This window comes from Mus caroli, unplaced genomic scaffold, assembly GCF_978045245.1.
Source record: "Mus caroli unplaced genomic scaffold, Mus_caroli_1 scaffold_10, whole genome shotgun sequence".
Classification (NCBI taxonomy): domain Eukaryota; kingdom Metazoa; phylum Chordata; class Mammalia; order Rodentia; family Muridae; genus Mus; species Mus caroli.
The window spans coordinates 19,781,637-19,799,860 of NW_028227265.1; the positions used below are offsets into that span (position 1 = coordinate 19,781,637).

The window sequence follows — 18,224 nt, forward strand, 5'->3', positions numbered from 1 at the left end:
TTCAAGTTACAGACAGTTGTGAGCTGCCATGTGGGTGCTGGGAACTGAACCCAGGTCTTCTGGAAGGGCAGCCAGTGCTCTAACCACTGAGCCACTTCTCTAGCCCTGTGAATTACCTATTTTTATAATGTAAAACTATTATTTTATCTTGAGACTATTAGATTAAGTTAAAATTTTCTAGCTCCCAGATATTAATGTAGGGTCACCTTCTTATTAAATGTGGGCATTTTTCTGCCTATCGATAGCCAGGTTCCACAATAAACCCCAGGCACTCTTTTCTTTCTCCTCTCACTCTTTAAATTTGGTATGAAATGCAGAGAGTGTTTATCTCACTTTTGCCTAGGGATTCACAGACCAGTGAAGAATAAGGCAATGAAAGCCCATTTGAAAAAAGCTGGAAAGACCAAGTTAAAAGTCTTCAAAGGACCAAGATTTTGCTCTTTTCCCCTTTGGGTCCTTAGTATAGTTTTAATCAATGCAAGTTTGGGCTTCCTGAAATTACCCAGTTGAACATATTCTCCAAGTGAGCAGATGTCTGTTCAGAAAAAGCAGCAGTGTGGGAGCTGGGGGTGGAGAGGATATACGGTGAGGGGGGCGCACCGTGATTCCTTCCCAGCTGGCACTCTGAGGAGTGCTGTCTATGTGGGGAACAGCAGTTCCATCCCACTCCCCCCGGTTTCTCAGAAAGGAAAGGACCTGGGCGTTTACACAGCTTCCCTCTGCAGCTTCAGGGCCTGCAACCTGAGAGCCAAGTGTCTTGAGGGAAACTTTTTACCTTGTGGCTTCCTTGATTTCAGGACATGAAATGTGAGCACACAAAGGACTGCATTTTCAAATTCTCCAGTCAACAGACAGACTTGTACTCAGAAAGGGAAGAAGTGGGAAAGCAGGTAAGAGAGAAGGCCTGAAACACAAGGTTTCAACTCAGTGGCAACTTCTTTACAATGAGTAATTCTGGGTTCTCAATTTTGCATTGAGTCTGCTAAAGCAGATAGGAATGGGCTGTTTGGATGATTTAGATAGAAAACCAAAGTGTGTGCTACAGAAGCCTGCTACTGCTTTTAGAGGAGCCAGGTTTGATCCCCAGCACCCGAATGGTGGCTCACAGCCTTGTGTAGTTCAGAGGCTGGGGAAATGGCTACTCTTCAATCAGAGCACCCACTGTTCATAATGCAGTTGTAGAGGACCTGATGTCCTCGTCTGGCTCTGTGGGTATCAGACATGCATGTGATGCATGGACATAGAGATAAACACCTGTTTTATACTATGTAACACAAATTTAAAACTAAAAATTAAAGCCAGGGCCTCAAGTTTTCTGACTCTAGTTCTGTCTTGGTTTTGGCTGTCTATGGTGGTAGGGCATGAACCTAACAGACAGAGCTATGCAGACATAGGCACAGGCCACTCCAGCTTTGCTGCTTCTTAGACTTTAGTACAATTGTGCTGTCACCCCACTAACTCCTTTGTTTTTTTACCTGCAGACACATTACATCTGTTTCAGCAGAAATTTCTAAATCTTCCTAAATGACTCACCTTTATACTAAGCAACCTTGGAAATCTACCTATCCCAGATTAACAGCTGGAAGCACCCACCCGGTTCTATCTTATTCAACATTTCCAGGACTTAAACAATGATCATATATTAAAGTTTGTTACCCAGTATCACTAATGTAAGATGTCAAAGCTATCATAACTTCTTTGGTCACAATGGTTTCAAGAAATTTTAGTCATCTTAATTCTTACATAATAACCCCTCTCCAAGCCGGGCAGTGGTGGCGCACACTTTTAATGCCAGCACTTGGGAGGCAGAGGCAGGCAGATTTCTGAGTTCAAGGCCAGCCTGGTCTACAGAGTGAGTTCCAGGACAGCCAGGGCTACACAGAGAAACCCTATCTCGAAAAAACAAAAAAAATAAAAAAATAACTCCTCTCCAATATTTTGCTTACTTACTGCTTTAAGAAGAAAGTCATACAGAGTGAGGCTGTAGCTGTGTGGTAGAGCACCTGCTGACCATGTGTAAGGCCCATCAAGAAAGATCACATACATCTGTGAATTTTCTGCTGCTGTACTGTACTTCCTATTAGCCACCTGTCTGTCTATTTTATGAACATTCAGTTGAGTATGCTTCTCTAACCTGAACATAGGAGAATGGCTAATTATCACAAACTGATAGTCACTAATTATTCTGTTTGATGTGTGTGTGTGTGTGTGTGTGCATCCAGCATAGAAGCTAGAGGTCAATGTCTTTCTCCATTGCTCTCTCTCTTTTTTTTTTGACAGGGTATTTAACTGAAACTAAACCTTGCTGTGTCACTAGACTATCTGACCATCGAGTTTCCAGAATCCACCTGTCTCTGCCCCCTCCTCCAGCCTGGGGGCTGTAAGTTCACAATATTACACCTAACTCATACTATTATACCTATATATTTTTAAAAAATGTATCATGCTTGTGCATGTATGTGAACATGTACTTAAGCATGTACACGTATGTGGTAGGCTAAAGGACAACCTGCAGGAGTTGGTTCTTTTCTTCCACCATGTTGGTCCCAGAAATCAAACTCAGATCATTAGCTGCCAATGCAGGTTCCCTGTTGAGCCATCTCAACCCTAAGGATTTATTTTTAATGATTTTGATTTTATTCCCATGGGTTCTGGAGGCCTGAACTCAGGTCCTCACACTTGTACAAGCACTTGGTTTAGGTTTTGTTGCTGTTTCTCACTATACAGAAGGGACGCTGCTGACGAACTGAGTCTCAGCAGCTTTCCCTGGCTTGTAGAGCCTTAAAGCCAGAACCGTGGGGCCAAAGCTGCCAAGTTCTGCTGCTTGATGGGGCTTAGACCTTGCCCCCTGGTCGTTCCCTTTAGATCGGCTTTCTGTTGGTGTTGGGTTCCTATATACTGCTGAAGCTTTTCTTTTCTTGTTTTTACAGATTTATTTATTATATGTGAGTACACTGTGGCTGTCCTCAGACACACCAGAAGAGGGCATCAGATCTCATTATAGATGGTTGTGAGCCACCATGTGGTTGCTGGGATTTGAACTCAGGACCTTCGGAAGAGCAGTCAGTGCTCGTATCCACTGAGCCATCTCACCAGTCCAGGCTGGAGGTTTTCTTAAGTCCTTTTCACAAGTTAAAAATTTAGCTGGATGGGGTTTTACACTGGGGTCACCTAGCCTGTGATTTTAGACAAATAAAACTTTTGCTTTCTAGAACTCTCTTCCTTCTCTAACAGATCAGGTGCATTCCCGTCCCTTCTGTCTAAGTCCACCTTTCATCCTCTAAGGCCTGTTTAAGTTCATGGTCTAGGGTTTCTTTCATCAAGCACTCCATCACTACCTCAGGTACTGAAACTGTCCTATTTTTAACATCTGTGGTACATAATTTATACTGCATCTATTGGGCAAATAGCATATACTAGCTTATATTTTATGTTTCTTCTGTATGTATGTATAGCTGTATTATAGTTTAGTTTTACAGCCTTGACACCTAATATACTTTTTCACAAAATAAGTTTCCTGTAATTGTTCATATTAAAGATGAATCAAACACATATACATACCCCTTGGGCAAGTTAGACAGCACTCCAGTAACTTTATACTTCAAATCCATACTGGGAATCTTTAGCCCTTTCTCCCCCTGACCCCCCAACAAATGAGTGTGAGCCTCTCCCCCAAAACTCAGGCTCCTCTTTCATTCCAACCCAGGTTTCAAGAGACAAAGCCCAGTACTCACAGTGAACTTTATTTGGGTTTGTCTGTTTCCTACGGGACATGTTTCCCTGATACACAAGCTCGGCTCTTCCCCAGTTTCACCCCTGGACAGGTCACTACCTCCTCGTACGGTGCTGACCTGCAAAAAAAAAAAAAAAATTTAGCCTGTTATTCTTCCCATAAATTATAAAATTAGAACATTTAAGGATCTTAAAAAATACTTCTTTCTCTAGCTCCTCCATTGGGGGCCCTGTGATCCATCCAATAGCTGACTGTGAGCATCCACTTCTGTGTTTGCCCGACCCTGGCATACCTTCTTATTTATACCTTACTCCTTTTGGTTGCCTTGTTAATCTGGCTAAACTTTATGTGTTTAATAGAAGTAGTTAGTGTAGTTAACCTTTTCTAGTCCTGGTTTTAGAAGACAGTATTTGTTTTACACCATATCAGTTTGATGTTATCATTGACTTTTATTGTGCAAGGTATATATATATATTTCTACAACTGTGTTTTATTTAAAGGTTTTAAGTATTTTTTTTAAGTCACAACAGTGTCAGCTTTTGCCAATGACTCAGTTCTCGATCTTTGCCATAACAGTTGATTTTTAATCCTTCAAACTGTTAACAGAGTGTACATCACAGTTACCAGTTTTATTACAAGCTCATTTTGAACTCAACATAAAAAAATACTTTTTGAGCATATAAAACTCACTAGATATAAATAACTAAACTAATGAAATGAAAAAGGTAACTAAATCTCTAACTCAAAGTCAAGGACCAAGAAACTTGAGAGGCGACTACTTATGAGACTTCTTCTTTGGGATTCAGACTACTACTAAGTGGTCGCAGTCAAGAGCACTGGATAGAAAAGGATGCAAATCCGGGCAATCGAGGTTAGAAGTACTGTGGGTATAGGGATTACTCCCACAGATGTGAAAGAAAGCAAAAAGACAACAAAGACCTGTAGTGGCTGACCTGGCACATGTGCAACTGGAAGTCACGACCTGGAGTCTGTATCTCTAGAAAGTTTTCTAAGGAACGAGGCTTAGAGGCAGCAAGGCTATCACTTATCTGCAATAGAGGCACCCTACCAGGCCGAGGCATGATGATACAGAGCAAATCAAACTTCCACCACTCAAGACACGCTCTCTGCGGAAAAGTAGATGCCTTCCCCATGGTGGAGTACTAATTCAGTCTCCTAATGTAGAGCTCCAACTGGCCCTGCTCAGATGGGTCTGAAGAGGTCAAAAGTCATCATCTTCTAGCCTCTTCTCAATTTTGTGTGTAGCAAGGAGACCAGGGAGGAATAAAGGGCGAAGCTCCCTATACAAGAAGAGCAGCAGAGATGTGCAGCTGCCCCTCTGATGGAGGGGCAGGCAAATTCTTAAACTTGGAGGTTCCTTGTTAACGACAACACTGGTCCAGCCACAAGCAATGTAAGAGACTCTGAAGTGGAGTTGCAGAAGCTGTGGCCTTTCCTTTACAAGACAGAGGACTGGGGATGATATATATCGGCAGAGTGCCTGCCTAGCATGCATCAGACCCTGGGTTCGATTCCCAACGATTCCCAACACCACAAAACAAACACAGCAGAGTGAACAATGTAAATGGAAAAGGTGAAATTCTGTTTTCTACTTAAGTTAGGGATGTGGATTTAGTCATTCCCTGTTTCTTTTTAGTTCTCGCTGTCTTAAACTGGGCTCACATATAGAAATATATAGTTCACTGCTTTAAGACAAACTGCCAGATGTACTGTGCACTCCAGTTAAGGAAGCTCACCTGATAATGCCAACCTACTACTCTATGTAGCCAGAAGGCCCTCAGACCTGTAATCAGATCCTGCTCCCCTTACCAAAAGAAGAAAGAAACCACAATGGCAAAGACAGGCCTCCACAGGAAGTGGCAAAGGAAGCAGCTTTCAGGCAGTCTTCTATCATAGCTGCATACCAAACACAGTTCTTTTCAGACCTCCAATTAAAAAAAGGAAAATAACTCCTAATATAAAGAACAATTTTAGAGAGCAGCATCCTGACATCTACTAAAAGGGGATGTATTCTCTGGTTCTCTTTTTCTTGGAGATGAGAGTTTCATGTATCCTTAACTCATCTTGAACTGGATATATAGCTAACAGTGATCTTGAACTTCTGATATTCCTGTCTCAACACAATACAGGCAGGTGCGGTACCTGTCTCCATACCCAGCCTTCCATGGTGCTGGGGACTGAATCTAAAATTCTGTGTATGCTAGGTAGGTCTTTGTGCATAGTGGGCAAGCACACTACTGACTAGGCTACAGCCCCAGCTGTAGGGGGCAGTCACTCCTTTCCCCTGCCCCTACTCTTTTTTGGAGATTGAGTCTTAAGGCACAAGAATTCAAACCCCTTGATTCAATGACTCCCTAGCCTCAGCCTTCTGACCAATGGGATCAGAGGTAACACTACACCTGGTTTATTCTCCCTACTCTGTTTTTTTCGAGACAGGGTTTCTCTGTGTAGCCCTAGCTGTCCTGGAACTCACTCTGTAGACTAAGCTGGCCTCGAACTCAGAAATCCGCCTGCCTCTGCCTCCCGAGTGCTGGGATTAAGGGCGTGCACCACCACGCCCGGCCCTCTCTACCCATTTTAATATAGGCTCTGAATGAATATCACACGTTAGGTCTTTCTCTGTGTCTGGGGATCCCAAAGTCGAAAGCTGAATGAGATGCAGACTGCCAATTTTTCTACACTTCTCTACCGTGTAACAGAAAACAAATGATACCTCATCTCCATTTACCCCCATAAGGACCAGGAACCGAAGCTCTGAGACTGAGGTAATAAAGTCTGTTTGAAGGAGTGCCAGGCTCTATTTAGATCATCCTGGCAAGACACCGGTTCAGTAAGAAAGCTACAAAGCACAGAGAGGAAACCTGCAGCTACAGCTGAACCACTGCCTCTCATCAGCCTCCTAGTGGCCCAGTGGGGAACTGACCAGATGGTCCCTCCTGGGACTTCACACCTGAGGGATCAAGGCAAAATAAACACACACCCTCCCTTCGCACAAAACAAAGCCAAGGCACAAGAATTCAAACACCCACTAGAAAGAAAAAGTCCAGAGGAGGGGGGCGAACCATGGAAAATAAGTAAGGAGACAGACAAATGGCACGGGGCACTCCTGACCCAAAACTGCACATTATCTGAGATTAGTTTTATAGGTTGCAACCCTCTTAAAACAAAATCCCATAGATACAAAAAGTCACTTGGTCCCTTTTGCTTTCAGCGCTGCCCAAATGTGATACTTAAGCTCGGAATGTAATTGGATAGCGAGCCGCCCGAGTATCTTCAGCTCAGGGGGGAACCTGGGAAGAACGGGAAACTGAGGATCGACCTACAAGGGATGCGACTTTTAAAGGGAGTAGGGGTTTTTTTGGTTGTTTTTGTCATCTCTAGAGCCACAGTCAAGAGTCCTTGGGAAGGATGCACTGGCCCCCACCCCCTCATCCTGCCTCTGCTCTCTCACAGGTGTTAGGATGCAGCTTCCAGGACATACACACTACAGATGTGCGCGCGCGTGTGCGTGTGTGTGTGCCCTTTTCCAGCCTTAAGAAAAGAGGGTGCACTCCCACCTCCAGCTCTTGATGAGGTTCCCACGAAGCAAAGTAAAGTCGCCCGAATCCGAGTGATGTGAAGCTGCCAAAAGGGAGAAGAGAAGAAAGACAATCATACAGCCATTTCACCGTGCCCGGGTCCTCTCGGGTCGGCGCTGGAGCTGGGGTGTGCCATCAGTTGAGAGGGTGTCTCTCTGGCTTTTCCCAACAGGGGCACAGGTAAATCCCAGGTAATTAGACTGGAGCCAGAGGTTTCCCTACGCGTTTCTGACCAGCCCTCGGACCACTTAGCCTCCTCGGAAATCTAAATTTAGTAGCTCCTCCGCCCGCCCGCGCCAGGACGGCCGGGGGCCCTCCGCCCCGTCCGCTCTCCCACGCCCATCCTCCCCTCCCCCAGCTCCACCCCAGCCTGTCAGACGCCGGCCCGCGAGGCCCGCACCCGGCCGCCGCCGCAGCACCCAGCCCGCCCCTCCCCAGGAGCGAGCAGACAAAAGGCGGGCGGCGGCGCGGGCAGTCGGGAGCTACGCGGGCTGCCGATTCCCGGCGCGGGGGCGCTTTACCCGCAGCCTCGGCGCTCCGCGTCCCTGGGCTCCGCCTCCGGACGGACAGACCGCGGGACAATGGGCCCCGGCCGCAGCTCCGGCCGGCCGGGCCGGGGCTCTCTGGGACTCGGCCCCGGTGGGCAGAGGGTGGCTGCGGGCCGGGCTGGCGGCGGGGAGGCGAGGGGCGGCGCGGCGGACAGACAAAGCCAACGGCAGACAGACGGACGGAGGGGGGAAAAAAAAAAGATGGCGACGCGGACGACGGGAGCGCGCGGCTCGCGCTCTCGCAGCGAGTGGGGCGCGTGCCGGAGCCTCACCTCTCCTCCCGCCGCCGCCCCGACCCCTCCCGGCTCCCGAGGCGCGCGCCTGGCGCTGTGGGCGGGGCCTCGGGGAAAGGGTCCGGGAAGGCGGGGCTTAGGGAGCATCCAATCGCGGGCGTTCCAGAGGGGCCCCGCCCGCGTCCTGGTCCTGGCGACGCGGAGCTGAGCATCTAAAGGGCTTTCGGAGGTGTCCTGGCGTCTCCGCGCACCTTTAGAGCGGGTGAACTCCACTCAGCTGTCATCTCCCCGGCTGGTTTCCTCTCCCAAAGTCGAGTTCAGCCACAGAACCCACATCCCCCAACCACAGCTCCGCCGCAGGCTTCCCCCTCCGTAGCCGAACCTGAGCCACCCATCCCGTAGTCACAAACCCTCTTCACTCCCACTTGTCCCACGGCTTCTTCAACTCTCGAGGCAATTAAAGTAACGAAAGAGGGCCCACAGCTTCTGTGGGAGGGACTAAGCTGTCAGGTGGTCACAGACACAGGACTTAGGTAGCTTGTGGTCCTTGTTGCTATCTAAGGGTGTTTGGAAAGGCTGAACGTGGTTCAACTCCGTTCTAACGCAACTCCTGTTACTGTCCGCGTCATTATTTCTCCGTTGCTCTCCCTTCTTTCCCCTTATTTGGGTGGAAAACCCATACCTACCTCTGAAGTCTCTCTGTAGAGAAGTAAAAAGAGGAGCCCTGTTTTAGAAGGCCCAACTTTCAGTCCCAGCTCTGCCACCGACCAGTCTGTTCGCTTTTGGGCAAGTCACTTCCCTGTTCTGGCCCTCTTCTCTCAAGAGTTATGCTAGTCATGTAAAACAATCTCTGAAAGCCCTGTGCAAGTTCTCTTATGATTTGCGGCTTCACGAGGCAGAACAAACGAGAGTGCTGACTCTTGCTGATAAAATGACTAGTCTAAGTGTTTGCATAAAGCATTCTTGCAAATTCTTCCTTCCTGAAATCTCCAACGAGATGTCATTGCCTGTGTCTTGCAGAATGTGCTAGAACGGTGGAATTGAAGAATGGTGGTCCTTGACAATGCTGTAGGTAAATTGTTCTTGCTTGTTTGCTTTTTGTTGTTGTTTTTTGTTTTGTTTTGTTTTGTTTTTTCGAGACAGGGTTTCTCTGTGTAGTCCTGGCTGTCCTGGAACTCACTCTGTAGACCAGGCTGGCCTCGAACTCAGAAATCTGCCAGATTCTGCCTCCCAAGCTCTGGGATTAAAGGCATGCGCCACCACCGCCTGGCTGCTTGTTTGCTTTCCTATGGCTGGAATGTTTAGAAAGGAGTTACCATTCAATATCAGTCAAGAAAACATTTCAAATTCAAGAATTTGATTTGTACACATACCTAGGAAATGAGATATTCTCATCAAACTAGCTTTTAGACTTTTGTGTATGAATATAAGCTGAAATAACTGTAACTTTAAGACCTCCGTCATTCTTGGTGAGCTAGACTTAGAGATTCAGCATACATAGCCTTGTTAAATCCCTTTGAAATTGACCTGGCAGACATTCTCAACAAGAAAATAGCTGACTGATAGCCTCCAATGAAATGTCTTGAGTTTGTTATTAGATTATTGTGTAATGTTGGGCAGCTTAGATTCAAGGGTAGACAGGACCTGGGTTCACGCCACAGCAATTGTATAGGGGATGCTGGGCTGTTTATGATAATATGGAACCATAATATTGCTATTCTTAGCTGGGCGGTGGTGGCACACACCTTTAATCCCAGCACTAGGGAGGCAGAGGCAGGCTGACTTCTGAGTTCGAGGCCAGCCTGGTCTACAAAGTGAGTTCCAGGACAGCCAGGGCTATACAGAGAAACCCTGTCTAGAAAAAACAAAACAAACAAACAAACAAAAAAACCAACTGCTATTCTTTTGAGTTTCCTGTGTTCTTAAAATGTCTCCACAGTGTTGTGATTCAGGTTCATGATCAAGTGATGAGAAACATACTTTTACCTCTGCCTCACCTAGACTCATTCTAGACCTGGAAGACTTTGTACAGAGTAATAGGTTTTCTTTCTCTTTTTACTATGTCTGTGCTATGGCACTGTGGGTGCATGGGTTTGTGTATGAGCACAAACACACAAATCCATAAACGTGCAGGTCACAAGACAACCCTTTGCAACTCTCTGAGCTCAGCTAGCTGGCCTTGGGAACCTCCGGAGACTTTCCTGTCTCTTCCTCCCGTCTCCCCGGAGGGGCGCTAGTGTTAGAGATGCTTTTGCTACCACATCCAGCTTGTGTGTTGGTTCTGTGATTTTGAACTCAGGTCGCCAAGCTTGTGCTTTTGGACAGTGAGCACCTATGGGTGTGGGTACATAGGCACCTTACCCACAGCCATCTCCTAGCCCCAGGTTTACCCTGCCCTCTTTGTCACTGTGCTTGCAAAATAGTTGTCCTACCATCTCAATTACAGGACCAAAATATCTTCCTAATCCATTTACCCCCTTTTTGCTGTTGTTTGATTCCTGTACTTGGGACTGAACATATGGCTAGCCCATGCTAAGCACATAGCCCAGTTGACCACTGGGCTACCTCACCAGCCCTGAAATCCATTTTATATTTATTGGCTTCTACACTGACCTACCTCATTAAGTCTTTACATTACACTAGCAATGGCAGGAAACATTTCAGAACCCCAGTTCCATTTACTTATTTTTTAGCATAGATATGTGTGTGTACTGGTATGTGCGTGTGTATGCATGCCTGTGCAGGGTTGTATGTGTGGGCAGGTTCACCTGCACATATGTGTGCATGTGAGTGTAGAGGCCAGAGGTTGATATCACATGCCTTTCTTCAATATACTGAGTCGGGGTCTCTCACTTGAACTCAGAGCTTGACAACCCAACTAGTCTAGCTAGCCATCTTGCTCTGGGGTCTCCCATCTTTATATGCTGAGCTGTGGAATTACAGGCAGCCGGCATACCCACAGCAGTTACATGGGTGTTAGGGAGCCAAACTTCTGTCCTTATGCCTTCATGGCAATCTCTTCGACTACTGAGCTATCTTCCAGCCTGGATTTTTTTTTTTTTTTAAGTATAATTCACAAGAGCTGCTAATATGGTTCTGAGAGTAAAAACACGTATTTCAAAAGCCTGTCAAACTAGGTTTTAATCACCAGAACTCAACACATAAAGGTGGAAGGTAAGAACTGGCTCCAAAGTTGCCCCCTTGCCACGGTGCCACATTCCTTTCTCCTCAGGATAATTAATAGGCTGGGGTGATGGCTTAGGGGGTAGGAGCACTTGCTGTGCAAGCATGAGGACCTGAGTTCAAATCTCCACCCCTACATAGTAACTGAGCACGGCCATATACAAGCCACAACCCTAAAGCTGTCTCGTGTGGAGACAGAAGAATTGATAGGGCTCGCTGGCTGCCCAACCAGCCTCCAAGTTCAGGAAAATATTCCATCTCATGCTGGGAATTGAAGTCAAGGCTTCATGCATGTTAGACAAGCACTCTACCAACTGGGCTGTATCCCCAGATTCCCTGCCCCCTTAAAGATTCTATGTATGGGAGTACACTGTAGCTGTCTTCATGCACACCAGAAGAGGGCATCAGATCCCATTACAGATGGTTGTGAACCACCATATGGTTTCTGGGAATTAAACTTAGAACCTCTGGAAGAGCAGTCAGTGATCTTGACTGCTGAGCCATCTCTCCATCCCCAGCCTTTTCTCTTACCCATATAGTGTCAGCAGTATTAATTTGATCTGCTCAATTAGAGATAATCTTTTTCTTTAAAAAATATACAGGGTGTAAAAGGTTTATCCGCATTATGCACAAAGCATAGTGTATAATTTAAATGAAAACTAGTGCTCTTATACACCCGTGGCTCTTGAGGAGTTTGTCGTGCATAAGGCACATCCAAAAAAACATTCCTTTGCAAAAAACAAAGGCTAGGTAGAAGAATTGGAAGGTATACTTATCCCAGTCTCAATCATCAGGAGCAGGATCATCTTGGGATTCATCTTGATCTTTCATGGTCCTTGTCAGTCACGTCGGAACCCAAAGTGGATTTTCTTCACCCTGTGGAAAAACACAAATAGCTCCCCGGGATCTAACTAATATAGGATCCGGGCCATACCATTTATTATCAAGGATATTTTTCCATTTGACCATTTCATTGGGCAATTGAGGCCATTGTCCTTGTCTTTCGGCTGGTGATCTTCCAGCATCATCCAATTTTTAAAAATTAAGAGTAAATATTGTAAGGGATAGAGCCATCTTTGGCGTCATAGCCTCTATCCCCACTTTTTGTTTTTGCAAATATTGTTTCAAAGTACAATGGGCTCTCTCAATGATGCCTTGGCCCTGTGGATTATAGGGCAACCCAGTAATATGTTTCACTTGCATTTGTTTGCAAAATTGGCTAAATTTAGAAGAAGTATACACAGGACCATTATCTGTCTTTAGCAGCCCAAGCCTCCAAGCAGTGAGATATGACATGAACTGCTTTTTCCCCTGTCAATGGAGAGGCATGTAGGACACCAGAACTGGTATCAATGGACACATGTACATATTGTAATTTCCCAAAAGCTGGGATATGCGTGACGTCCATTTGCCAAACATCTAGGGGTCGCAATCCGCGAGGATTAATGCCCACGGAAGGTGCATTAATAAATTCTACACATCTACCACACTGTAGGACAATATCTCGAGCTTCTGTTCATGTGAGCTTAAACTTTTGTCGTAATGTAGAAGCAGGGACATGATAAAGTTGATGAAAATTCTTAGCACTGTCTATAGAGCTTTGTGATAGGAAAACCATATCTCTGGTGGCTGAATCAGCAATTGCATTTCCCTTAACCATAAGTCCAGGTAATGATGTATGTGTTCTAATATGTTGAATGTAAAAGGGGTGCTCACGCATCAAAATACAATCTTGTATTTTCATCAAAATTTCAGATACTGGACTAGACTGCTTAAAATTTCCGGCAGTCTCTAATGCTAGTACAGCATTAACCACATAAACAGAATCAGAGATAATATTTATGGGCATAAGAAATCTTTTAAAGACTTCTAAAACCACCAAACATTCTACTAATTGAGGGGCTTCTGGTGTAAATTGCAACCTTACAGCCTTTTCATTTATCACATAACTTCCAATTCCTGTTTTGGATCCATTGGTATAAATATCAACGGCTCCCTTTATAGGAGTATTGGCCATTACCTTTGGAAATATCACTGGATGCAATAGCATAAAATGTAATAAAGGATGTTTAGGATAATGATTATCAATTAAACCAGAATAACTGCATCTAAGAATGGCCCATTCATCTATAGTTGCACATAACATTTGCATTTGTGCGGCAGTATAGGGAACAATTATGCTATCAGGCATTTTTCCAAAGTGAGTAATTGAACTTTTTATACCTTTATGGGCCATATTTGCCACCATGGTGGGATAATGCTCTATAGTCTTATTAGGGGATATATGTGGATGTATCCATACTAAAGGACCATCTTGCCATAATACAGCAGTTGGCAAATTTATGGTTTTTAATATGCTTAGGTACAAAGGTTCTTGCTCATTTATACAATCTAACTGTGCTTTTTGGGTAGCTCTTTCCACCTTCCTAAGAACATCAGAAGCCTCAGGTGTTAATTGTCTCAATGAGGTAATATGTGATTCTCCTTCTAAAATTTGAAATAAAGGTTTTAATTCCGAAGTAGGGATCCTTAAATAAGGTCTAATCCAATTTATATCTCCTAATAATTTTTGAAAATCATTTAATGTCTTTAGATGATCTTTTCTTATACTAATCTTTTGTGCGGTAACACACTGTAGAGTAATAGTGGCTCCTAAAAAAATGACTAACATTAGACTGCTGTACCTTTTCTGGTGCAACAATCAAGCCATTATTTTTTAAAGTTTCATTAAGCAAGCCATAAGCTTGCTGTATACTTTCTTCTTCAGGTCCACAAATGACAATATCGTCCATATAGTGACAAATTTTTAAGGAGGGGAAACCATCTCTAACTGGTTGCAAAACTTTTCCTACGTATAACTGACATATGGTAGGGCTATTTGCCATTCCTTGGGGTAATACCCGCCATTGATACCTTTTATCAGGCTCCATATGATTAATAGAAGGCAGGGTAAATGCAAATATAGGTTGATCTTTCTTATTCAATGGAATGGAAAAGAAACAATCTTTAATATCTACTACTATAATTCTCCAATCCTTAGGTAGAGCCGAGAGTAGGGGGAGTCCTCTTTGTACAGGAGAAAAAACCCAGCCCTTTCTTATTTGCTTTTTCTGTGGCTTTAACTGGTGAAATTCTGCCTTGTAAATTTTTTCCAAGACCTAGTCCAGGTATATATCCCATTCCTTTCATCATTTCCTTGCTTTTCTGAGAGTAATCATTAGTTAGTATAAAGTTCATGGCTGACAACACATCTCTTCCCCATAAGTTTACAGGTAAAGGGAGTACATAAGGTTGAAAAAGCCCTGTCCTTCCTTCTTCATCTTTCCATTGTAAGGATTTTGCACTTATAGTTGGGGTAGCCTCATATCCTAATCCTTGTAAGCTATGTGACGATTGATTAACAGGCCAAGAAGCAGGCCACCAATTACTGGTTATAATGCTTTTATCTGCTCCTGTATCCATTATACCTTGAAAGGTTTTTCCTTCTATTTGTAATTGTAAAGTGGGACGATTATCCAAATCTAAAGATATGTATGCCACATTAGTTCCTGTAGAACCAAGTCCCTTATCTCCTCAGGAATCCTGGCTACTAGGGAACATGTTATGCAAACTAGAAAGAATCAGCAATTGAGCAATGTGATCTCCAGGAGAAATGGCTATGATACCTCGGGGTGCAGAACACATAATCTTAACTTGTCCCTCATAATCTGAGTCTATAACTCCGGGATGTATCATCAATCCTTTCAAAGCAGAAGAGGACCTACCTAACAGTAGGCCCACTGTATTCTTTGGTAAGGGACCTCTAAAATCTGATGAAATAGGTTGGCACCCCATTTGAAGTTAAGAATTACTCTGGAGGTGGCACAGATGTTCAATCCTGCTGAACCCGGAGTGGCTCTCCTTGGTCTCTGGGTGACCTCATGGACACTGTGGTCTGAAATGCCCATACATTTGGGGGCCCTGGGGACGGGGGCCCCTCATTCCGTTTTTTGGCTGTTGTACTTTAAACTGAGGTATTGGCCTTCCTTTTATATCTCTGACTGATCTACATTCATTTGCCCAATGTCTTCCTTTCCCACATTTTGGGCAAATACCTGGTACTGTCTTTTCAAACCTACTCTTTCTACCTTTTGTACACTGCTTTTGCATATGACCTGTTTGTCCACAATTATAGCAGGTGATTTCTTTTGTCTGCGCCATCAAAACTGCGGCAGCCAGCCCTGCATTTGAAAGGGGTCCTTCTATTTCTCTACAGGCTTTCATCCATGCTTGTAGTCCTTTCCCTTTCCATTGCGTGATAGCATTTCTGCATTCTTTGGTACATTGCTCGTAAACTAATTGTTCAATTAATGGCATTGTGGCCTCAGAATCACTAAATATGCGTCCTGCCGCTTCCATCATGCGAGCCACAAATTCAAAGAATGGCTCATTATTTCCCTGAATAATTTTTTCAAGTTACCAGATACCTCTCCTCGATTAGGCAATGCTTTCCAGGCTTTCACTGCTGCCTGATTGATTTGATTGTAGACCTGCACTGGGTATGCTAATTGATTGTCCATATACCCTGACCTGTAAGCATTTCAAAGCTCCATGCTGGTTGCCCTGCAGTAGCATTAGCACGGGCCTGACTCAAACACAGATCATGCCATATAGACTTCCAATCTAGATACTGTCCCATGCCTTTACCACACTCATCCAGTCAAAAGGAGTCATGGCATTGTGAGCCAGTCTATCAATTTGGGACTGAGTAAATGAGGCATTAACTCCATAGGTCCTAACTGACTCTGCTAACTCTTTCACCTGTTTATGCGATATTGGCTCATAATATCACTGTTGAGCATGATCCTGAAAAACAGGAAAAGCCTGACATATTTTTTTCACAGCCTTCTAGGAGTGCAAAAAGAGTGACCATTGCCAATTGCTTTCTTATCTGCATAAGGTGGAGTATGTGGGGGAGCACTGAAACTCCTCCCTATTGGACCAGATCTTTCTGCCTCATACTCAGCAGCAGCCTCCTCCAAATCTTCCTCCTCTCCTGCTGATAATTCTGAATCCTCTGAGCTGGACAATTCTAACAACTCAGAGTCCTCGAGAGGAGGGTAAATTGACTTAATTTTCTGCTTTTTATTTTTTCTACTATCTTTTGTATCTTTACATTTTGGGCATTGACAATTAAGGCTATGGCATAAGATCAAGGCAAGAAAGATAGCAAGCAGCACTACCCCAGCGACAATTATCGGATTTATTTCGTAGGAGAGCATGCCTCTCAGAGACTCACATTAATTTCTTTATACTTACCGGTACCACGGTACCACCGTTCCCCAGCTGAAGAGTTCTGAATCCATGCTGGATCCTTCTCAGCAATCTGTTTTACAGGAACACTTTATTACCACTGCTCCCCAGCTGAAGAGTTCTGAATCCACACTGGATCCTTCTCAGCAGTCTGTTTTACGGGAACACTTTATTAACCGCTCCTTCCCCGTGATTCAGTTCTGAATCCTCCCTGTAGCAGGGGGTCTTCGCTCGTGCCTGAAGATGTTTCTTTTCCCGGGTTTTCGGCACCACTTCTTGCGCGCCCCCGACTGGCCAGGAAGAGCGAGCTGCAACAGGATCCTTCCGCACACGTTTATTGGGAGAGCTTGATTGCAGAGGAGAAGTGACCCCAAGCCCAGAACTGGTGCTGCTTATATAGGCCTAGGAGAGGCGTTCTCTCTCATCCGAGTGGTTAACTTGTCTCTCATCTGATTGGTTAATTTGTCTCTCATCTGATTGGTTAACTTGTCTCTCATCTGATTGGTTAACTTTGGTTAATTCACAAAACCTCATCTTGGCAAAAGAACCTTTACTGCCTATGTATGTGTGGTGGCCAGCAGTAGCCAACTGCCACTCTGCAACTGCCACTCTGCAACTGCCACTCTGCAATGGCTTCCCACAGTATACCTACTTTTTGGTTAATGATTCTGAACATCTTTTTAATTTTTTTTTTAATTATGTGACTGTGTCTCTGCATGTGAGTGCAGGTACCCAAGAAGGGCCAGAAGCGGGTGTGAGATTATATTAGTCACGGTTCTCTAGAGTCACAGAACTTATGAATAGTTTCCATATACTAAAGGAATTTATTGATGACTTACGGTCTGCAGTCCAATTCCCAACAATGGTTCAGTTGTAGCTGTGGAAGTCCAAGGACCTAGCAGTTACTCAGTTCCACAAGGCAAGCAGTGGAAGGAGCGAGAGCACGACTCCCTTCTTCCAATGTCCTTATATGGTCTCCAGCAGAAGGTGTAGCCCAGATTAAAGGTTGTACCATCTCACTTTTAATCCCAGATTACCTTGAACTCGGAGATCTCCCTGTCTTCAAGATCTCCATACCAAGATCCAGGTCAGAAACTTCTATCTCCCAGCCTCCAGATTAGGGTCACTGGTGACCCTTCAAATTCTGGATTGTAGTTCATTCCAAATATAGTCAAGTTGACAACCAGGAATAACCACTACAGAGATCCCCTGGGGTTGAAATTAGGTGGTTGTGAACCACCTGTCACAGGTGCTGGAAACCCAACTCTTGTCCTCTGGAAAAACAGTGTTCACTTTTAGCCACTGAGTCATTTCTTCAGCCCTGACTTTAGTATCTGAAAACATAATAAAGCTAGCAAGGATACTCTAGTCCTCAGCACCATTAAACAATTAAACAAACTGAAACTTTATGCCTGCCATTTTACCTTTATACACATAGGCATTTCTCTTTTTTTTTTTTTTTTTTTTTTGGCTTTTCGAGACAGGGTTTCTCTGTGTAGCCTTGGCTGTCCTGGAACTCACTTTGTAGACCAGGCTCGCCTCGAACTCAGAAATCCGCCTGCCTCTGCCTCCCGAGTGCTGGGATTAAAGGCATGCGCCACCACGCCCGGCACACATAGGCATTTCTTACATGAAA

At 44.6% G+C, this 18,224-nt stretch overlaps 2 protein-coding genes across 8 annotated transcripts in view; one reads left to right on the forward strand and one right to left on the reverse strand.

Moving 5' to 3' along the window:
* Atxn1l (ataxin 1 like) overlaps positions 1–2,401 on the forward strand; it is a 26,608-nt gene extending 24,207 nt beyond the window's left edge. For 2 of the 3 annotated variants that reach the window (XM_085843590.1, XM_085843592.1), the window contains exons 4-5: positions 798–890; positions 1,482–1,891. In XM_085843590.1, the coding sequence (XP_085699716.1) occupies positions 798–890; positions 1,482–1,514 (126 nt within the window). In that variant the 3' untranslated portion in view covers positions 1,515–1,891. Of the gene's footprint in view, positions 1–797; positions 891–1,481; positions 1,892–2,280 lie in introns of those variants that run through there. The other variant, XM_085843591.1, reaches the window with a different exon arrangement.
* The window catches only part of Znf821 (zinc finger protein 821), a 20,535-nt gene extending 11,318 nt beyond the window's left edge, over positions 1–9,217 (reverse strand). Inside the window, exons 1-3 of one of the 5 annotated variants that reach the window (XM_021169266.3) lie at positions 8,800–9,217; positions 7,312–7,375; positions 3,735–3,851 (exon numbers count right to left, since the gene is read on the reverse strand). In XM_021169266.3, the coding sequence (XP_021024925.1) occupies positions 3,735–3,774 (40 nt within the window). In that variant the 5' untranslated portion in view covers positions 3,775–3,851; positions 7,312–7,375; positions 8,800–9,217. Of the gene's footprint in view, positions 1–3,734; positions 3,852–7,311; positions 7,376–7,853; positions 8,133–8,152; positions 8,190–8,799 lie in introns of those variants that run through there. The other 4 variants (XM_029480835.2, XM_085843593.1, XM_021169264.3 and 1 more) reach the window with 4 other exon arrangements.
* Positions 9,218–18,224: the final 9,007 nt, after the last annotated feature.